The sequence below is a fragment of the Piliocolobus tephrosceles genome, chromosome 3 (assembly GCF_002776525.5).
Source record: "Piliocolobus tephrosceles isolate RC106 chromosome 3, ASM277652v3, whole genome shotgun sequence".
Lineage (NCBI taxonomy): Eukaryota > Metazoa > Chordata > Mammalia > Primates > Cercopithecidae > Piliocolobus > Piliocolobus tephrosceles.
This window is the reverse complement of record NC_045436.1, coordinates 101,027,244-101,048,479: the sequence shown is the minus strand read 5'-3', so window position 1 is coordinate 101,048,479 and position 21,236 is coordinate 101,027,244. Positions and strand designations below refer to the sequence as shown.

Genomic DNA, 21,236 nt, shown 5'->3' with positions numbered 1-21,236 from the left:
GTTATTAAAAATGCAGATTCTAGGACAGTCTTCCCAGACATTGAATTAGAATCTCTGAGAGTAGGTCTAGGGAATCTGCATTTTAAGAAGCAACCCAGGTAATCTGCAAGTATTTTCAAGATTTGAGAACTAACCATGGACTACATATTAAAACGGTCATATATCTCACTCTGACTTATCATTTAGGTTTTCTGGCTCTTTAAAAATTAGTTTTCACTCTTCTGCCCTAATAATGCAATTAACATAACTGAGTACTTACTATGTCTTTGCTAAATACTTTAGAGATAACTTCATTTCAATTTTCACAGTATTGTTATGAGGCAGTTCTAATATTATTATTATTACCCTCACTTTATAAATATGTCTTAAAGGATCAAGCAACTAAGCAACTGGCCAAGGGATCACTGTTAGTAAGCGACAAGGCTGGGATTTAATCTCTGGTCTAAGTCCATGGCCAAAACAGTGCTAACTTACCTTTTCACAGGAGTTATGACTTACAGGTTGATAAGGTGTGGCTGTGTGCCCACCTAAATCTCACCTTCAATTATAACAATCCCCATGTATCAAGGGCAGGGGCAGGTGGAGATAACTGAATCATGGGGGCAGTTCCCCAATACTATTCTCATGGTACTGAAAATGTTTCACAAGATCTGATGGTTTTATAAATGGGAGTTCCCCTGCACAAGCTCTCTTGCCTGCCACCATGTACAACATGCCTTTGCTGCTTCTTTGCCTTCTGCCATAATTGTGAGGTCTCCCCAGCCATATGCAACTGTGATTCCATGAAACTTCTTTATAAATTATCTAGTGTCAGGTATGTCTTTATTAGCAGACATACCTAGCAGACATGAGAACAGACTAATACAGTAAATTGGTACTGGTAGAGTAGGATGCTGCCGTAAGATACCCAAAAATCTGGAAGCTACTTTGGAACTGGGTAACAGGTAGAAGTTGGAACGGTTTGGAGGGCTAAGAAGAAGACAGGAAGATGTGGGAAAATTTGGAAACTCCAGAGACTTGTTGAATGGCTTTGACCAAAATGCTGATAGCAATATGGACAATCAAGTCCAGGTTGAGGTGGTCTCAGATGGAGATCAGGAACTTGTTGGGAACTGGAATCAAGGTGACTCTTGCTATGTTTTAGCAAAGAGATTGGTGGCATTTTGCCCCTGTCCTAGATATTTGTGGAACTGTGAACTTGAGAGAGATGACTTAGAGCATCTAGCATAAGAAATTTCTAAGCAACAAAGCATTCAAGAGATGACTCGGGTGTGTTAAAAGCATTCGGTTTTATTCACTCACAAATATATGGTTTGAAATTAGAACTTATGTTTAAAAGAGAAGCAGAGCATAAAAGCTCAGAAAATTTGCAGCCTGATGATGCGATAAAAAAGAAAAAATCCATTTTCTGAGGAGAAATTCAAACCTGCTACAGAAATTTGCATAAGTAATAGGGAGCCAAATGTTAGTCACCAAGATAATGGGGAAAATGTCTCCAGGGCATGTCAGAGGTCTTTACAGCAGCCCCTCCCATCACAGGCCCAGAGGCATAGGAGGAAAAAATGGTTTCCTGGGCCAGGCCCAGGGCCTTACTGCTTCGTGCAGTCTCGAGACTTGGTGCCGTATGTTCCAGCCATGGTTAAAGGGGACCAACAGAGAGTTCAGGCTGTTGTTTCAGAGAGTGGAAGACTCAAGCTTTGGTGGCTTCCATGTAGTGTTAGGCCTGCCCTTCGCCTAGATTTCAGAGGATGTATGAAAATACCTGGATGTCCAGGCAGAAGTCAACTTCAGGAATGAAGCCCTCATGGAGAACCTCTGCTAGGGCAGTGCAGATGGGAAACGTGGGGTGGGAGCCCCTACACAGGGCCCCCAGTGGGGCACTGCCTAGTGGAGTAGTGAGAAGAGGGCCATCATAGCTTAAGACCCCAGAATGGTAGATCCAACAACAGCTTGCACTGTGCATCTGGAAAAGCCACAGACACTCAATATCAGCCTGTGAAAGCAGCCACGCGAGGGGCTGTACCCTGAAAATCCACAAGGCCAGAGCCTCCCAAGGCCCTTGGAGCCCACCTCTTGCATCAGTGTGACTTGGATGTGAGATATGGAATCAAAGAAGATAATTTCAGAGCTTTAAGATTTGACTGCCCCTTTGTATTTTGGACTTGCATGGGACCTGTAGCCCCTCCATTTTGGCCATTTTCTCCCATTTGGAACAGATGTATTTACCCAATGCCTGTACTCCTGTTGTATCTAGGAAGTTACTAACTTGCTTTTGATTTTACAGGCTCATAGGTGGACAGAACTTGCCCTGTCTCAGATGAAACTTTAGATCGTGAACTTTTGAGTTAAAGCTGAAATGAATTAAGACTTTGGGAGACTCTTGGGAAGGGATGATTGGTTTCAAACTGTGAGGACATGAGATTTGGGAGGGAGGGACCAGGGGTGGAATGATATGTGTCCCCACCCAAATCTCACCTCGAATTGTAATAATATTTGTGATAATTATAATAACAATACACAGGTAGAAGAAGGGCCAAAATCACCGTTCAAAACTGTTACTATTCAAAATATCTTATGTGAAGAGTCACTTCAATTTTAACATTTTCTAAGAACCTACTGTATGCTAGCACGTATACAAAGACATTCTGCCTCAAAGAGGATCAGGCCAGTAGGTCAACAATTTCAGCACAATATGAAACAGAAGAAGCTAAGGATTCCTGGTAAGCAAAATGGGAGACTCACAACCCAGTCTGAAGATGATATAAGCAGAGTAAAAAAGGCCCAACAGGAGAAAGTTAAGAAGAAAAAGCACTGAAGGTGGAAGAATAAGATGAAAAAGATGTGAAATAAAAAAGTCTACTCAGAAAACTACAAAATGTTCAGTGTTACAGAGCAGAGAGATAGAAAAAATGTGTATGTGTGTATCTGTTGGTGTTGAGTAAAGAAGCTAAAGAAACAGCACAAAACAGGCCCAACCCTGCCCCCACCCTCATCACAGCAATCCTTCCCTACACTCTTACCTGCTTTGTTTTTCTTGATAATGCTTTTCACTTCTCAAGTGACTTTCCCTCCAACAGAAGAGGAAGAAATTGTTTTAATCATTTCTGAACCCCCTGCACCAAGAATATCTGGGACATAGTAGTGATAAGATATTAACTAAAGATAATGTTCCCATAGCATTTACCTTTTCAGGAGCAAAAGGACAGCATTTGCTGTGCTTGAGTCTAAGCCTGTTGTAGGCTCGTCCAAGAACAAGATGGAAGGATCAGTGATAAGCTCCATTCCTATACTAGTCCTTTTTCTTTCTCCTCCAGACACACCACGGATAAACTGAGTCCCAACCTAAATCACAAATATTATAATTGTCAATGATAACAATCAGTCACTACTGTTTGGTGAGCTCCTAACATGTGCCAGTCCTGTAAGAGACACTTTATCTCATTAAGTTCATTTATTCTGAACAGCAAATAAGTGGATACCTGGTAGATAAAGTAGGTTTCTCTTTTATCACATGAGTAAACTTAGGTTCAGGTCATAGCTGGTCAGTAACTAAGCCTGATACAAAGCACCTCCTTGGGTGAGGCATAGAAGTGCAAGGGGTCGGGGAAGTACCTCCCCTAGTCAAGGAAAGCCATGAGGGACTGTGCCATGAGGGATGGTGTATTCCAGCCCAGACACTGCACTTTTCCCATGATATTTACAACCCGCAGACCAGGAGATTCCCACAGGTGCCTATGCCACCAGGGTCCTGGGTTTCAACCACAAAACTGGGCGGCCATTTGGGCAGACACCGATAGCTGCAGGCGTTTTTTTTTCATACCCCAGTGGCACCTGGAATGCCAGTGAGACAAAACTGTTTACTGCCCTGGAAAGGGGGCTGAAGCCAGGGAGCCAAGTGGTCTAGCCTAGCTCAGAGGATCCCAGCCCCACAGAGACCAGCAAGCTAAGATCCACTGGCTTGAAATTCTAACTGCCAGCACAGCAGTCTAAAGTCAACCTGGGAAGCTTAAGCTTGGTAGGGGGAGGGGTGTCCACCATTACTGAGGCTTGAGTAGGCCCTCACAGTGTAAACAAAGCTGCCAGGAAATTCGAACTGGGTGGAGCCGACCACAGCTCAGCAAAGCCACTGTAGCCAGACTGCCTCTCTAGATCCCTCCTCTCTAGCCAGGGCATCTCTGAAAGAAAGGCAGCAGCTCCAGTCAGGGGCATATAGATAAAACTCCCACCTCCCTGGGACAGAGCAGGAGGCTGCGGGCACAGCTTCAGCAGATTTAAACGTTCCTGCCTGCCAGCTCTGAAGAGAGCAGTGAATCTCCCAGCACAGTGCTAGACCTCTGCTAAGGAACAGACTGCCTCCTCAAGTGGATCCTTGACCCCTGTGCCTCCTGATTGGGAGACACCTCCCAGCAGGGGTCCACAGACACTTCATACAGAAGAGCTCCAGCTGGCAACTGGTGGGTGCCCCTCTGGGAACAATGCTTCCAGAGGAAAAAACAGGCAGCAATCTTTGCTGTTCTACAACCTCCGCTAGTGATACCCTGGCAAACAGGGTCTGGAGTGGACCCGCAGCAAACTCCAGCAGACCTACAGCAGAGAGGCCTGTTAGAAGGAAAACTAACAAACAGAAAGGAATAGCATCAACATCAACAAAAAGGATGTCCACACTAAAATCCCATCCAAAGGTCATCAGCATCAAAGACCAAAGTTAGATAAATCCATGAAGATGAGGAAAAACCTATGCAAAAAGGCGGAAAATTTCAAAAATCAGAACGCCTCTTCTCCTCCAAAGGATCACAACTCCTCACCAGCAAGGGAACAAAACTGGATGGAGAATGAGTTTGATGAATAGACAGAAGTAGGAATCAGAAGGTGGGTAATAACAAACTCCTCTGAGCTAAAGGAGCATGTTCATATTCTAACCCAATGCAAGGGAGCTAAGAACATTGAAAACAGGACAGAGGAATTGCTAACTAGAATAACCAGTTTAGAGAAGAATATAAATGACCTGATGAAGCTGAAAAACACAGCACGAGAACTTCGTGAAGCAAACACAAGTATCAATAGCCAAATCGATCAAGCGGAAGAAAGGATATCAGAGATTGAAGATCAACTTAATGAAATAAAGCATGAAGACAAGATTAGAGAAAAAAGAATGAAAACGAACAAACAAAGCCTCCAAGAAATATGAGACTACGTGAAAAGACAAAACCTATGTTTGATTGGTTACCTGAAAGTGACGGGGAGAATGGAACCAAGTTGGAAAACACTCTTCAGGATATTATCCAGAAGAACTTCCCCAACCTAGCAAGATGGGCCAACATTCTAATTCAGTAAATACAGAGAACACCACAAAGATACTCCTCGAGAAGAGCAACCCCAAGACACATAATCGTCAGACTCATGAAGGTTGAAATGAAGGAAAATATGTGAAGGGCAGCCAGAAAGAAAGGTTGGGTTACCCACAAAGGAAAGCCCATCAGACTAACAGCAGATCTCTCTGCCAAAACCCTGTAAGTCAGAAAAGAGTGGGGACCAATATTCAAAATTCTTAAAGAAAAGAATTTTTCACCCAGAATTTCATATCCAGCCAAACTAAGCTTCATAAGCGAAGGAGAAATAAATGCCTTTACAGACAAGCAACGGCTGAGGGATTTTGTCACTAGCAGGCCTGCCTCAAAAGAGCTCCTCAAGGAAGCACTAAACATGGAAAGGAAAAACTAGTACCAGTGACTGCAAAAACATACCAAGTTGTAAAAACCATCAACACTATGAAGAAACTGCATCAACTAATGGGCAAAATAACCAGCTAACATCATATTCACAGGATCAAATTCACACATAACAATATTAACCTTAAATATAAATGAGCTAAATACCCCGGTTAAAAACACAGACTAGCAAATTGGATAAAGAGTCAAGACCCATCGGTGTGCTGTATTCAGGACACCGTCTCATATGAAACACACACATAGGCTCAAAATAAAGAGATGGAGGAAGATCTACCAAGCAAATGGAAAGCAAAAAAAAGCAGGGGTTGCAATCCCAGTCTCTGGTAAAAGACTTTAAAGCAACAAAGATCAAAAAAGACAAAGAAGGGCATTACCTAATGGTAAAGGGATCAATTCAACAAGAAGAGCTAACTATCCTAAATATATAGGCACCCAATACAGAAGCACCCAGATTCATAAAGCAAGTCCTTACAGACTACAAAGAGACTTAGACTCCCACAAAATAACAGTGGGAAATTTTAACACCCCACTGTCAATATTAGACAGATCATCAAGACAGAAAATTAACAAGGATATTCAGGACTTGAACTCAGCTCTGGACCAAGTGAACCTAATAGATACCTACAAACAAATAAACAAACAAAAAACCTCACTCAAAACCACACAACTACATGGAAACTGAACAACCTGCTCCTGAATGACTACTGAGTAAATAACAAAATGAAGGCAGAAATAAATAAATTCTTTGAAACCAATGAGAACAAAGACACAACATACTAGAATCTCTGGGACATAACTAAAGCAGTGGTTAGAGGGAAATTTATAGCACTAAATGCCCACAGGAGAAAGTGGGAAAGATCTAAAATTGACACCCTAACATCACAATTAAAAGAACTAGAGAAATAAGAGCAAACAAGTTCAAAAGCTAGCAGAAGACAAGAAATAACTAAGATCAGAGCAGAACTGAAGGAGATAGAGACAGGAAAAAACTCTTCAAAAAAATCAATGAATCCAGGGGCTGGTTTTTTGAGAAGTTTAACAGAATAGATAGAGCACAAGCTAGACTAATAAAGAAGAGAGAAGAATCAAATAGATATATTAAATAATGAAAAAGGGGATATAATCACTGATCCCACAGAAATACAAACTACCATCAGAGAATACTATAAACACCTCTATGCAAATAAACTATAATATCTAGAAGAAATGGGTTTTCCTGGACACATATACCCTCCCAAGACTAATCAAGGAAGAAGTCGAATCCCTGAATAGACCAATAGCAAGTTCTGAAATTGAGGCAGTAATTAATAGCCTACCAACCAACAAAAATCCAGGACCAGATGGATTCACAGCCGATTTCTACCACAGGTACAAAGAGGAGCTGGTACCATTCCTTCTGAAAGTATTCCAAACAATAGAAAAAGAGAGACTCCTCCCTAACTCATTTTATGAGGCCAGCATCATTCTAACACCAAAACCTGGCAGAGATATACAAAAAAAGAAAATTTCAGGCCAATATCCCTGATGAACATCAATGCAAATATCCTCAACAAACTACTGGCAAACCAAATCCAGTAGCACATCAAAAACCTTACCCACCACGATCAAGTTGGCTTCATCCCTGGGATGCAAGGCTGGTTGAACATATGCAAATTAATAAACATAATCCATCACACAAATAGAACAAACAATGAAAACCACATGATTGTCTCAATAGATGCAGCAGTAAGGCCTTTGATAAAATTCAACACCCCTTCATGCTAAAATCTCTCAATACACTAGGCATTGATGGAATGTATCTCAAAATAATAAGAGCTATTTATGACAAACCCACAGCCAACATCACACTGAATGGGCAAAAGCTAGAAGCATTCCCTTTGAAAACCTGCACAAGACAAGGACGCCTTCTCTCTCCACTCCTATTCAACATAATATTGGAAGTTCTGGCCAGGGCAATCAGGCAAGAGAAAGAAATAAAGCGTATTCAAATAGGAAGAGTGGAAGTCAAATTGTCTCTGTTTGCAGATGACATGATTGTATATTTAGATAAGCCCTTTGTCTCAGCCCAGAATCTCCTTAAGCTGATAAGCAACTTCAGCAAAGTCTCAGGATACAAAATCAATGTGCAAAAATCACAAGCATTCCTATACACCAATAATAGAGAGCCAAATCATGAACTTCCATTTACAATTGCTACAAAGAGAATAAAATACCTAGGAATACAACTTACAAAAGATGTGAAGAACCTCTTCAAGGAGAACTACAAACCACTGCTAAAGGAAGTAAGAGAGGACACAAACAAATGGAAAAACATTTCATGCTCACGGATAGGAAGAATCAATATCATGAGAATGGCCATGTCCAAAGTAATACATAGATTCAATGTTATTCCCATCAAGCTACCATTGACTTTCCTCACAGAATTAGAAAAAACTACTTTAAATTTCATATGGGACCAAAAAAAGCTCGTATAGCCAAGACAATCCTACGCAAAAAGAACAAAGCTGGAGGCATCACACTACCTGACTTTAAACTATACTACAAGACTACAGTAACTAAAATAGCATGGTACTGGTACCAAAACAGATATATAGACCAATGGAATAGAACAGAGGCCTCAGAAATAATGCCACACATCTACAACCATCTGATCTTTGACATACCTGACAAAAACAAGCAATGGGGAAAGGATTCCATATTTAATAAATGGTGCTGGGAAAACTGGCTAGCCATATGCAGAAAACTGAAACTGCACCCTTCTTTAAACCTTATACAAAAATTAACTCAAGATGGATTAAAGACTTAAATGTAAGATCTAAAACTGTAAAAACCCTAGAAGAAAACCTAGGCAATACCATTCAGGACACAGGCATGGGCAAAGACTTCATGACTAAAACACTGAAGGCAATTGCAACAAAAGCCAAAATTGACAAATGGGATCTAATTAAACTAAAGAGCTTCTGCACAGCACACAAAAAAAAAAAAAAACAAAGAAAAAAAAAAAAAAGAAACCTATCTTCAGAGTGAACAGACAACCTACAGAACAGGAGAAAATTTTTGCAATCTATCCATCTGACAAAGGGCTAATATCCAGAAACTACAAAGACCTTAAACAAATTTATAAGAAAAACATAACCCCATCAAAAATTGGGCAAAGGATATGACTAGACACCTCTCAAAAGAAGACATTTACATAGCTAACAAACATATGAAACAGAGTTCATCATCACTGGTCATTAGAGAACTGCAAATCAAAACCACAATGAGATACCATCACACGCCAGTTAGAATAGTGATCATTAAAAAGTCAGGAAACAACAGATGCTGGAGAGGATAAGGAGAAATAAGAATGCTTTTACACTGTTGGTGGGAGTGTAAATTAGTTGAACCATTGTGCAAGACAGTGTGGCGATTCCTAAAGGATCTAGAACCAGAAACACCATTTGACCCAGCAATCCCATTACTGGGTATATACCCAAAGGATTATAAATCATTCTACTATAAAGACACATGCACACATATATTTATTGTAGCACTGTTCACAATAGCAAAGACTTGGAACCAACCCAAATGCCCACAATGAAAGACTGGATAAAGAAAATGTGGCATATATACACCACGAATACTACGCAGCCACAAAAAAGAATGAGTTCATGTCCTTTGCAGGGACATGGATGAAGCTGGAAACCATCATTCTCAGCAAACCAACACAGGAACAGAAAACCAACCACCACATGTTCTCACTCATAAGTGGGAGTTGAACAATGAGAACACATGGACACAGGGAGGGGAACATCACACACTGGGGCCTGTCGGGGTGTCGGGGCCTAGGGAAGGGATAGCATTAGGAGAAACACCTAATGTAGATGATGGATTGATGGGTGCAGCAAACCACCATGGCACATGTATACCTATGTAACAAACCTGCAGGCTCTACACATGTATCCCAGAACTTTAATAAAAGATAAAATAAAATAAAAAAATGCACCTGTGGTTAACAGGTTGTTCCTTACTGAATCAAATATTTAGTTTGAAGTTCAGAACACTAAAAGATAGGTGACATGGTGAAATCACAGTCTAAAAAGGGAGATAAAGTCAGGAGAAGAAAATGTGAAAGCAACTATAATGTATTAGCCATCTAACACTCTCTCCCCTCCAGTCCAGGTGGACTTACAGTAAAAGCATGGGCTCCGTAGCTAGGAAAGTTCACTTTCTCTCATACCGTATTAACACCTTTTTAATTACCATGAGGCTTCCCAAATTGACCCCATATACCTAAGGTTAAAAACTGGGAAATCTATGTAAATGATATTAATAGTCTTATTACTATATTAATTATGCTTTAACCATATAATTACTATAGTAATCAGACAATTCACTTTACATTTCTGTTATGTTTAAAATTTCACAAAAAGTAAACATTTTAAATGTATTGCTTCAATCATTTAGATAAATAAACTAAGAAGTCAATAGCTGTGCCTTCACAGTCTGTCTTCCCTAGAAATCCTAACAAGCAACATAGGGCAATGGCTGCCTGAAGGTAAAGAACAGAGTGAAACAAACCACCTTACTGGAAAGATAAAATCAAATAAATAAACAGAACTGAAGCAAAGAAAACCCAATCACTCATAAAGCGGAAATAAGTGGTGAATGGTGGCATCTCAGAGTTACTCTTCCAAACAAAATACAGTAAAACACCCTGAACAGAAAAGACTGTCAGAAAGCATAATATGAAGTATAGAGCATTAGAACATCTCATTCTTCATTGCTTCTAAGTAAGGGATACCACAGGGGATTACATTATAGGCATTACAATGCAAAAAGCTCATTTTCACCCAAAGCTTCAAATGTCTTCTCAGCAAATCTTCCATACCTATTAATCAATTGTAAAGTTCATTCATTCATTTCATTTTTTTTCTTCACGATCCTCTCCAACCCAGAAGAGGAGGTGTTACTTTGTCTCTCTTGCCCACAATTGTATCTCTAGAACCTAAAAGACAGCTTAGCATACAAAAGTCTGTAAACATCTGGCAGAAGAAAGAGGCAGAGAAGGAGGGAGGGAATGAGAGACAAAACCATCAAAAGAAAGGCTATAAAAAAAAACACACTACACAAACGAGAAATAAATCCTAATTTGACCAAATATAATTTTGGAAGCCAAATTATAGCAAACTAAAATATATAGAGCAGGGGTCCCCAACTCCTGGGGAACCAGTATGCACAGCAGGCGAGTGAGCAAAGCTTCATCCGTATTTACAGCCGCTCCTCAATGCTTGCATTACTGCCTGAGCTCCACCTGTCAGGTCAGTGGAGGCATTAGATTCTCATAGGAATACAAACCGTATTGTGAACTGCACGTGCAAGGGATCTAAATTGTGTGTTCCTTATGAGAATCTAATGCCTGATGATGTCTCACTGTTTCCCATCACCCCCAAATGGGACCATCTAGTTGCAAGAAAACCAGCTCAGGGCTTCCACTGATTCTATATTATGATGAGTTGTATAATTATTTCATTATATATTACAATGAAATAATAATAGAAATAAAGTGTACAATAAATGTAATACACTTGAATTATCCCAAAACCATCCACCCTACCCTGGTCCATGGAAAAACTGTCTTCCACAAAACCGGTCCCCGGTGCCAAAAACCTTGGGGACTGCTGATACAGAGCAAGAAATCTTGGACTCTCATCACTTATCAATCCCAGAAATATACCTCAATAGCAATGGAACAAAGTCCCTTGGAGGAAGAGTGACTGAAAGGAGGAAGAGAAAAAGAGAGGGAAGAAAAGCTAGTGCAGATATGGAATGAGACGTGACTTAAGCCATAAGGTGGAGGAGAAGCATAAGGAAAGGGCAGGAACACTTTCACATACAACACCACATCACTTCACGTGCACAATTCAAACATTGTAAAGATTTTTTTCCAGGTTAATTTCCACATTCATATTATGTAACAAGCTGCTTTTCTCATTGTTATGGAAAGCAATCACTTTTGACCATACACACTTACAGGAAACCTCTGAATCAGGTCCTATTTATGCTGATCACGATGCTTTCAGTTTCTCCACATTACCTTGGAGTCTGCCACTTTATCCAGACCCAACTCTTGAATGACCCTGTTAATCCGTTCGTTTTTTTCATGATTCGTCATAGTTGTTGGAAGGCGAAGAGCTGCTGAGAACTGTAAGTTTTCTCTCACCGTCAGAGTGCCCATCACGACATCATCCTTAAGGCAAATAGCATTTTAATGAGACATAATGAGTCTTTTCTAAGACCATGACTGTTTAGTATATGTAACATAATCCACAAAAATAACGTAACTAAGGTAAAGTTCTAGCTAATGATGAACCTGCAGTTCTGCAAATGACAGTTAACCCCATAGATGTCTGCAAAGCCTGCTATAATCATTTTCACCCCCTATCTGTACACCCAAATAGAATGCAAGTAATTATGTTAACTACCAGCAGACACTTCCAGATTGCTTCATACAAGGATTTGTTAAAATATCTTTCTAAGCTAGGCGAAAAGAAAGATGAAGGAAAGGCAAAAAAAGGATAACAGTAGTATCTTTTAGAAATGATAGAAAAATGAGAATTGGTATCACTGTCCTTACAAGGGCCATATTCCAGATTCTCCCTGCCTTTTCACATAAGTATCTATGGGAAATTAAGAAAAGCTGCTGTAAAGGAAGTCAGTTCTAGGAACATGTCACATAATCAACTGGAAGCACATTGAACTATCAGCCAAAGCACTTACCCATATAGAAACAGAGGAAACAGAAAATGCAAACCCACTAATACTTACTTGTACCACGTAACCTGAATTACATTTGAAATTGGTAGGTCGCAGTGCTCCATTTATCAGAACATCTCCAGATAATCCACTTGGATCTTTCCTTGCAGCTAAGACATCTAATAACCTATAAGAGGACGTATATGTTGTGGGTCTAATAACCTATAAGAGCATATATATATTGTGGGGTTTTTTCCCTCCAACACAGGTTATATATTCCATGGCCACTTTGAATCCAAATTCTGCTTTAGTTAGAAAACTAACTGGTCAAGAAATTCTATGGTTTAACTAAAATTATGCTTTTAAACATTCTCATCTTTCTCTTTTCATTGTACATCACAATAAAGCCCCAAAACATAAAGCAAGACACCATTGGCTGATCAAGTACAGATCTCCCAAATGGCCCTCCCAGCTGTCTGACCTTGGAGGTACCAACACAGGCAATGTGCTCTTTTATCTAAGACTCATGCCTTTACTTACATCTTCTGTTCCCTTTCCCTACTTTTAACATTCTCCTATTCTTTTTCCTCCCTATTAGCTGATAACATGGTCAACTGCTACATGTCAATCACCTTATCAAGTCCTATTAGTAAAGCTAACCTAATAAGACTACCTGGTCCTTGGGACAAAAACCACACAACTACAGTTATCCACAGCACCTAGAACCAGACCTGACACGCATTGCAAATGCTCAATAAATACCTGGTTACACACACAAAAAAGTGGATTTTAAAAGCACATTAAAAGTGCACAGAAAAAGCTTACTTATACTCTCTTATACTCACGAAGATTTGCCTCCACCTGTGGGTCCCAGGATGGCATTGAGGCCAGGTTTCATGATCCCACTGCAAACACAAAAACAGACTGATTTACTATTCCACTTTAGATCAGGTTCTATTGATTTAGGGTCTGCACTGAATATACTCAATGAAGGTTGATGACATTATAAACAGAAAACAAACACAAACCCACTCTTAAAGAAAACAAACCAACAAACAAAAAACAGGCCATGTATGGTGGCTCAGGCCTGTAATCCCAGCACTTTAGGAAACCAAAGCGGAAGGATTACCTGAGTTCCGGAGTTTAAGACCAGTCTAGGCAACAAAGGGAGACACTGTCTCTACTTTAAAAAAAAAAAAAGATTGTTGATTTGATGTGTAATATATAATGGATGGTAATCACTGGTCAAGTCCTACAAGAAAAATGGCATAGATTCCTCTAAATTCCTTTCACTTATTCTCTAACCCATTTATATTTTCTGGAAGATGATATTCAACATTCAGCGTTCCTTGAAATAACTAACAGATTCTTATGAAACATCTCTGTTACACTTACTGCTCTTAACACAGTGTGAAATACATGGCATGTTCTGAGTACCGTTTGATTATCAGTACTGTATCTTCAAGTGATCTCATTTGCTACCTAGTAAAATTCTACACAATTAATAAGCCACTAATTTGTGGAATACTGGCAGAAGTATTCTCACTGCTAAAATCTAATCAGTCCAAGAAACACCTAAGTAGAAATCGAGGCTAGGATAAAGCACTTCAGGATAAAAAGAAAACATGACTGAAAGAAAAAAAAAAGCCTTAATCCACTTAGAAAAGTAAAAGATATATCCTCAAGATATATCATTTTCTTCCTTGTTAAGAGTCAGATAAATACACTAGAAAATTCCAAGTTTAGAAGCAGAAGACATCACTTTGGTAGGGGCATCCTTTAAGAATATGAAGACGTGGTACAGACATAAGAACGTTTCAAACAAAGTGGATGTCTGGGGTAGTGAATATTCAGATAGAGTAGGAAAGTGGAAAAAATTATGGCAGTGTAGACTATGCTGAGACCCAAGAAGATGGCAAATAGTTTGATTTTATCCTAAAGATACCAAGTAGAATGATAAGTAGATAAGGAACTGGAGAAAGGAGAATTCGGCCGGGCGTGGTGGCTCACGCCTGTAATCCCAGCACTTTGGGAGGCCAAGGCGGGTGGATCACTTGAGATCAGGAGTTCTAGACCAGCCTGGCCAACATGGCAAAACCCCATCTCTACGAAAAATACAGAAATTAGCCAGGCATGGCGGCGGGCGCCTGTAATCCCAGCTACTCGGGAGGCTGAGGCAGGAGAATCACTTGAACCCAGGAGGTGGAGGTTGCAGTGAGCCGAGCTGCACTCCAGCCCAGGCGACAGAGCAAGAATCCCTCCCCAAAAAAAAAAAAAAAAAAAAGTTAAGAAGAGATAGCTAGAGGGTGGGGAGATTGTTTATATTATGGAATAGAAAAATCAGGAAGTACATCCTTAATGTACATCCTTAATGTACTTGCTGATTTTCTTATTCCATAATATAAATCTCCCACCCTCTCCAGTCAGTTAGAGCTAGATGTTTCACTTTTTGAGATTTTACAAACATGGAAATATAGACAGAATCTTGAGGGTTCAGATCAGAATTGGAGATATTAATGAGAAGCCATAGGTTTTAATCCATATACAAAGACAGCCACAGAAAGATAAAGATGGAAACTCCCAGGGTGCTGCCGGAATGGTCACCATTGCTCCCCCGACTCCTCTCCTACCTGCTTTGGCCAGATCTGTATGCGCCTGCACATGGGAGGTAATTTTTTTAAAAGTTATGCATGTATGTGTATGCACATGTGTGTAGACATATATGCATATATATATATTCTCTAGGTCTCACTCCACTGAGAAAGCCTAGAAGCAATGACATCCCAATAGCAATGAGCATTTTAAACACCCAGATTTTGGTTTTGTAAATATCTCCTCCATAAAAATCAACAGCTGATACTAGGTCTGAGGCAGGGTAAGTACACAGTGAGTCTGGAATTGCTTGCCATGCCAAGTAAATATTCAAAGAACGAGGCAAGGTGGGAGGAACACTTGAGCTCACGAGTTTGAGATGTGCCTGGGCAACATAGTGAAACCCTATCTCTACAAAAAACTTAAAAGTTAGCTGGAAGTGGTGGTACGTGCTGGTCGTCCCAGCTACTCAGGAGGCTGAGGTGACAGGATCACTTGAGCCCAAGGGATTGAGGTTGCAGTAAGTAAGTATGATCATGCCACTGCACTCCAGCCTGGGCAACAAAGTGAGTCCTTGTCTCTAATAAAATTTGTTTAATTACAAAAAGAGGCCGGGCGCGGTGGCTCACACCCGTAATCCCTACATTTTGGGAGGCCGAGGAGGGTGGATCACCTGAGGTCAGGAGTTTGAGACCAGTCTGGCCAATATGATGAAACCCTGTCTCTATTAAAATACAAAAAATTAGCTGGGCATGGTGGTGGGCACCTGTAAACCCAGCTACTTAGGAGGCTGAGGCAGGAGAATTGCTTGAACCCGGGAGCTGGGGGTTGCAGTGAGCCAAGATCATGCCATTGCACTCCAGCCTGGGCAATAAGAGCAAAATTCCGTCTCAAAAAAATAAAATAAAATAATAAAATAAAAAAAGAATGAGGAGATATATCCAAAGAATGAGAGACGGAGGGAAGGAAGAACCCACCTTAAAAGATCTCCCACTGACCAAATCAGGAACAATGAGAATATGAAGGTAAAACATAATAATGCATTAATTGAATAAAATACAAATCCATGACTCTATACTGGTGATAGATGAAGGTTTCTCCTTTCAGTAAAACAAACTAAGAGATAATGAAAATAGAAAATCACTGTTTAGCAACTATGATAGTGGTGGCTGATTCAGGCAGGAGTCATCCAGCAGGGACTGAAGTTGAAGTTTAATGTAGAATGGAGTTCTGGAATAATGTCAGCTTATCTCCCCTCATAACACTAGTCAATTACCAAGGGAAATGGGTGACATTATAGCCAAGTTTGACAGACATCAACATGACCAGGTGATCAATTTTAACATCACCAGGGGTGGGATGAGATAAGAAAATACCATGTTGAACGAGACTGAAGAGACAGGATATGGTAGGCAGTCAAATATGGGAGGGGCATGGTTGACCCAAGGCCCTGAGGACCTACCACGACCTTCCTTACAAGGCTACATTTCCCCTTGGCTGCTCCTGGACAATGTCTGAGTGGTCATATAGGAGAAGGTCCTTATTTCAGGAACACACACACTGGAAGAGTTGGGGAGAAGGAAGCACCATGTGGACAGCCTGCACTCACACGGTTCAGAAAAAACACTAATGACCATGGGAACATGAAAAGACAAAGTGATGAGAACAAATGCAGTGAAATGTTGGCGAGAACCTGAATGAAAAGGGTTATGTTCCTGCAAGGTTTAAATTTAACCTCAGGCCACGTGCAGTGGCTCATGCTTATAATCCCAGTGCTTTGGGAGGCCAAGGTGGGAGGATCACTTGAGCCCAGGAGTTCAAGACCAGCCTGGGCAATGTAGAAAGACTCCATCTCCACAACAAAAAAAAATTTTTAATTAGCCAGGCATTGTGGCATCTAGCTACTCCAGAGGCTGAGGCGGGAGAATCACTTGAGAACAGAATCACCTGTTTAAGCTCAAACAGGAGTTTGAGCTTAAAGTGAGCTATGATTGCACCACCACACTCCAGCCTAGGTGACACAGCAAGACCCCATCTCTAAAAAATAAATAAATAAATTTGAAATCATTTCAAAATACGTTATTAATTAAAAATTGTCCAAGAGTATAATGAATTTATCTTAAAATAACAGGACATCCACATATCTATGGGAATGAATAATTTTTTTCCATAAGATCTTCAGCGTTGGTGAGGGAAAGCTCAAATGCTGGGTATGGAGAAAAACAAGCATAAGAGAAAGATTTTTCCTAAGACAGAAGAATCACAACTTTTTAAATTCTCATGGTCAGATTGTTTTATCTTCTTCCTCCCACAGAGGAAATCAGGTTATAGTGACTTAGTTCTAGAAGTGAAATTACGAAATGTCCAGAGGAAAAACCAAAATCAAAACTCTCATCAGCTTTTTTAGAATGTAATTGACTATCTGAATGGTGATGCTGCTATCAAACACAAATCAAAAGTAAGATAAGTGACAGCAGCCCTTCATTTACCCCCAGAAACTGTATTCAGAGTTGGAGCCAGCAGATGGAAGAAAGACTGGAAATACTACAGCCCAAAAAGGCATGACCTTTCTCATGGATACTTAAACAGGAAATGCCAGCAGCAAAAACACCAACCCTTGATGACCATTCACCTAAAATGTGAAAGAACTGCAAGATCTGACTGCATTTTTATGAGCCTGGGAAGGAACACAGTTCTATTCACGCAGTAAAGATGAACTCATCTGTTGCTGAAATGCACGCCATTTGACCATAAAAAATGCATGGCTGGGCATGGTGGCTCAGCTCACATCTGTAATCCCAGAACTTTGGGAGGCTGAGGTGGGGGGATCACGAGGTCAAGAGTTCGAGACCAGCCTGGCCAACATGGTGAAACCCCATCTCTACTAAAAATACAAAAATTAGCTGGGCGTGGTGGCACACACCTGTAATCCCAGCTACTCAGAAGGCTGAGGCAGGAGAATCACTTGAACCTGGGAGGTGGAGGTTGCAGTGAGCCTGGATTGTGCTGCTGCACTCCAGCCTGGGTGACAGAGTGAGACTCCATCTCAAAAAAAAAAAAAAAAAAAAAAGTATGATGCCTCGAGCAGATGAGACTTCTATTACATCAAGTTATTAATCTACTAGCTTTAAAAGGTAAGATAAGCAAAATAAAAATACCCTCACAAAGTATGCTTTTTTTTTTTTCTTTTGAGATAGGCTCTCACTTTGCCACCCATTTGTATAGTGGGACAATCATCGCCCACTGCAGCCTTGATCTCCCAGATTCAAGCCATACTCCTGCCTCAGCCTCCCAAGTAGCTGGGATTACAGGCACATGCCACCATGCCCAGCTAATTTTTTGTATTTTCAGTAGAGACAGGGTTTCACCATGTTGGCCAGGATGTTCTCGATCTCTTGACTTCATGATTCACCTGCCTCGGCTTCCCAAAGTGCTGGAATTATAGGCATGAGCCACCATATCCGGCCACATGCGGTACATTTTTTTTGTTTTTAACTCTGGCAGTTACTTTGAGAGTTAAACATATACCTAAAATGTGACCCAATTATTTCACTCCTAGTTTAGCCAAAACAGATGAAAGCATATGTCTGTATAACTGTGCAAAGACTTTTACAAAAATGTTCATAGCCACTTTCTTGGAAATACGCAAAACCTGTGAGGTTTTTAAAAAGCTGGTAAATTAAAAAGCTGTCTTTTTACAAGTTCATGTACATACTTGATATTCGATAGTATTTCTTTCTCAACTGGTTTTCGACAAGGTAGAAAGCCACTCTTCACTTTCACTCGATAGCAGATGTTACGAAAACTTAACACAGCTCCTTCAGTAAATGCCTTCAGGTCATTGGAAGTTGTCATGGGGAAGCCATTGGTGTTTCCTTGTGACATTGGGATAAAAACTTCGACATTACTGGAAGACATCTGGAGAGTTTTTATCTTTCTGCAGACAGAAAAGCAACAGTAAGTTGATAGTCCAGATAAATGAGATTGCAAACACTAGGTGACAATACATTTAAAACAAGTCAATTTTTAAATGAGTGGCAATGAGTAGCTTCATTTCCAATGAACAGCCCATGCCATTGTGATAAGAACATCCTAAAAATATAAATGGGAAGACAGGCACAACTTGGAATGCATAAACTCCAATTAGATGTCAAATGGGTCCTAATAAGTAAATAGGAAGAGTATGAAAATTACTAAAAACTGATAAAGCAGGAAAAGGATGGATGAGGGCTAGAATTGTCTGGCTTGAAAAGCATGTAAGTCAAGTGCAGGGACAGACTACATGATCATCATCAGAACCTCTGTATTTTTTTTTCAAGGCCAGCCTGGTCAACATAGTGAAACCCTGTCTCTACTAATAATACAAAAATTAGCCAGGTGTAGTGGCGTGAGCCTGTAATCCCAGCTACTCAGGGGGCTGAGGCAGGAGAATGGCTTGAACCAGGGAGGCAGAGGTTGCGGTGAGCAGGGATCACACCACTACACTCCAGCCTGGGCGATAGAGCGAGACTCCATCTCAAAAACAAAGGAAAAAAGAAAAGAACCTCTTTTTTTTTTTTTTTTAATTGCAAAGTTTATAGCATCATTATTATCAAAAAGGGCTTAGTCAAGCAGTCAGGAACAGGAGACATTTCTCTGAATTTATAGCTCCAGACTTTATGTCGGAAGTTGTTATGAGCCGTCAATCAGCAAAAAAGGTATACTACAAAACTGTTTGCAATTACATAATCATTTCCTTAATTAACAAACATATTTAAATTCTAGGGAGATTTACAGTTAGGTATGAAAATCATTAAGTAAGTCAAACCAAAAGTTAAGTAAAAATTTAAAACAAAAAAGAATATTAAATGTATAAATAAAATGTGAAATATTTCATTAAACAAATTACAAAAGGCCTCAAAAAAGATTTATTAGAGTAAGACCTTAAGATGAGCTTAACAGCTTGTGAAACAGGTTTGAAATGTTAACTTCAATAAATGTAGTTTTAATTTTTAAAAGTCAAAGTAATCCATGACGAACTTTCTCTCTGCCTATGATGGAGTTGCTGTTCCAAACAAACAGTCCTCCTAACTACAACGACAAAAGTAGACAAAAAAAAGTAAGAAGAAATGTTGAAGAGTTCTGTCTGATAAAAGCAACCAAAGTGGCCAGGACATGAGGAACCAAAATCATGGAATGGAGGGAGTGAAGCACTGAAACAAATTCTGCATTCTGCGTGCCCTTTCCTCTTGAGGTGGGTATTTACACGCAAAAATTGTACACACCTGCGGCACATCTCAGACAAACCAAGCAGGAAGAAGCTGCTAGAAGAAATAAGTCTGCTTACTGAAGTCACTACTATTTCTGGGCAGATATTTCAGCAGTCTGTCATCTGTCAGCACTAGGGAGACAAAATTTTGTTGGAGTTAAGTGCCTAGCAGAGGAGGAGCCCTGGAGAGAGATCCCAGAAGCATTACGCTTTGGGAATACGGACAAATCAAAAAACCAGCCTCTACTCACTCAAGACGATCTGCTCAGACTGCTAGAAGAAGGTTAAATCCACTCTCTAAGAAGATATCATCCAGATTTTCAATAAAAAATTGCCAGGCATGGGGAATCTCTCTGAATCTTCTGTGATTCTGAGGGCTGCCTGATTCACGAATCATAAGTTTAAAAATAATGAAAAAAAATTGTTTAAATTGCCAGGCATGCCAAAAAACAGAACCTGATGTTCCAGAAATGAGAAAATGGAAAGAGACCCACAAGTAATCTAGACTGGAGTTAACAGACATTTACATTAAAACAAAAGATTGACGTGTTTAAGAAAATTACAAGACAGACTCTCACCAAGGAACCAAGATCTATAAAAACAAACGAAAATTAAGAATTCAATACATGAGTTTAACAGCAGCTTTCCTAATTTAGACACAAATTAGGAAAGAGAATTTAGTGAACTGGAAGACTAGTATACAGAAAACATCCAGGATGAAAATTATGAATGATGAAAATTATTACCATGAAAGGGGGAAAAACCTCCTAATTAAACAGAATGAGAACTACATAAAAGAGCATAACAAACATACGGGATAAGATGAAAAAGCTCTGTCATAAGCATAACCGGAGACCTGAGAGAGGAGAGAAAATGTAGCAAAATGTGTACTTAGAATCAGTATTTGAAGAAATACTGGCCAGTATTTT

General features: G+C 40.0%; 1 protein-coding gene across 5 annotated transcripts in view; it reads right to left on the bottom strand.

Annotated features, from left to right (window-relative positions):
- ABCG2 (ATP binding cassette subfamily G member 2 (Junior blood group)) overlaps nt 1-21,236 on the bottom strand; it is a 139,355-nt gene that overhangs the window by 28,423 nt on the left and 89,696 nt on the right. For 4 of the 5 annotated variants that reach the window (XM_023198088.2, XM_023198090.2, XM_023198089.2 and 1 more), the window contains 5 exons: nt 18,775-18,996; nt 13,313-13,372; nt 12,540-12,654; nt 11,809-11,961; nt 3,185-3,342 (listed from right to left, as the gene is read on the bottom strand). In XM_023198088.2, coding sequence (XP_023053856.2) covers nt 3,185-3,342; nt 11,809-11,961; nt 12,540-12,654; nt 13,313-13,372; nt 18,775-18,977 — 689 coding nt within the window. In that variant the 5' untranslated portion in view covers nt 18,978-18,996. Of the gene's footprint in view, nt 1-3,184; nt 3,343-11,808; nt 11,962-12,539; nt 12,655-13,312; nt 13,373-18,774; nt 18,997-20,323; nt 20,423-21,236 lie in introns of those variants that run through there. The other variant, XM_023198085.2, reaches the window with a different exon arrangement.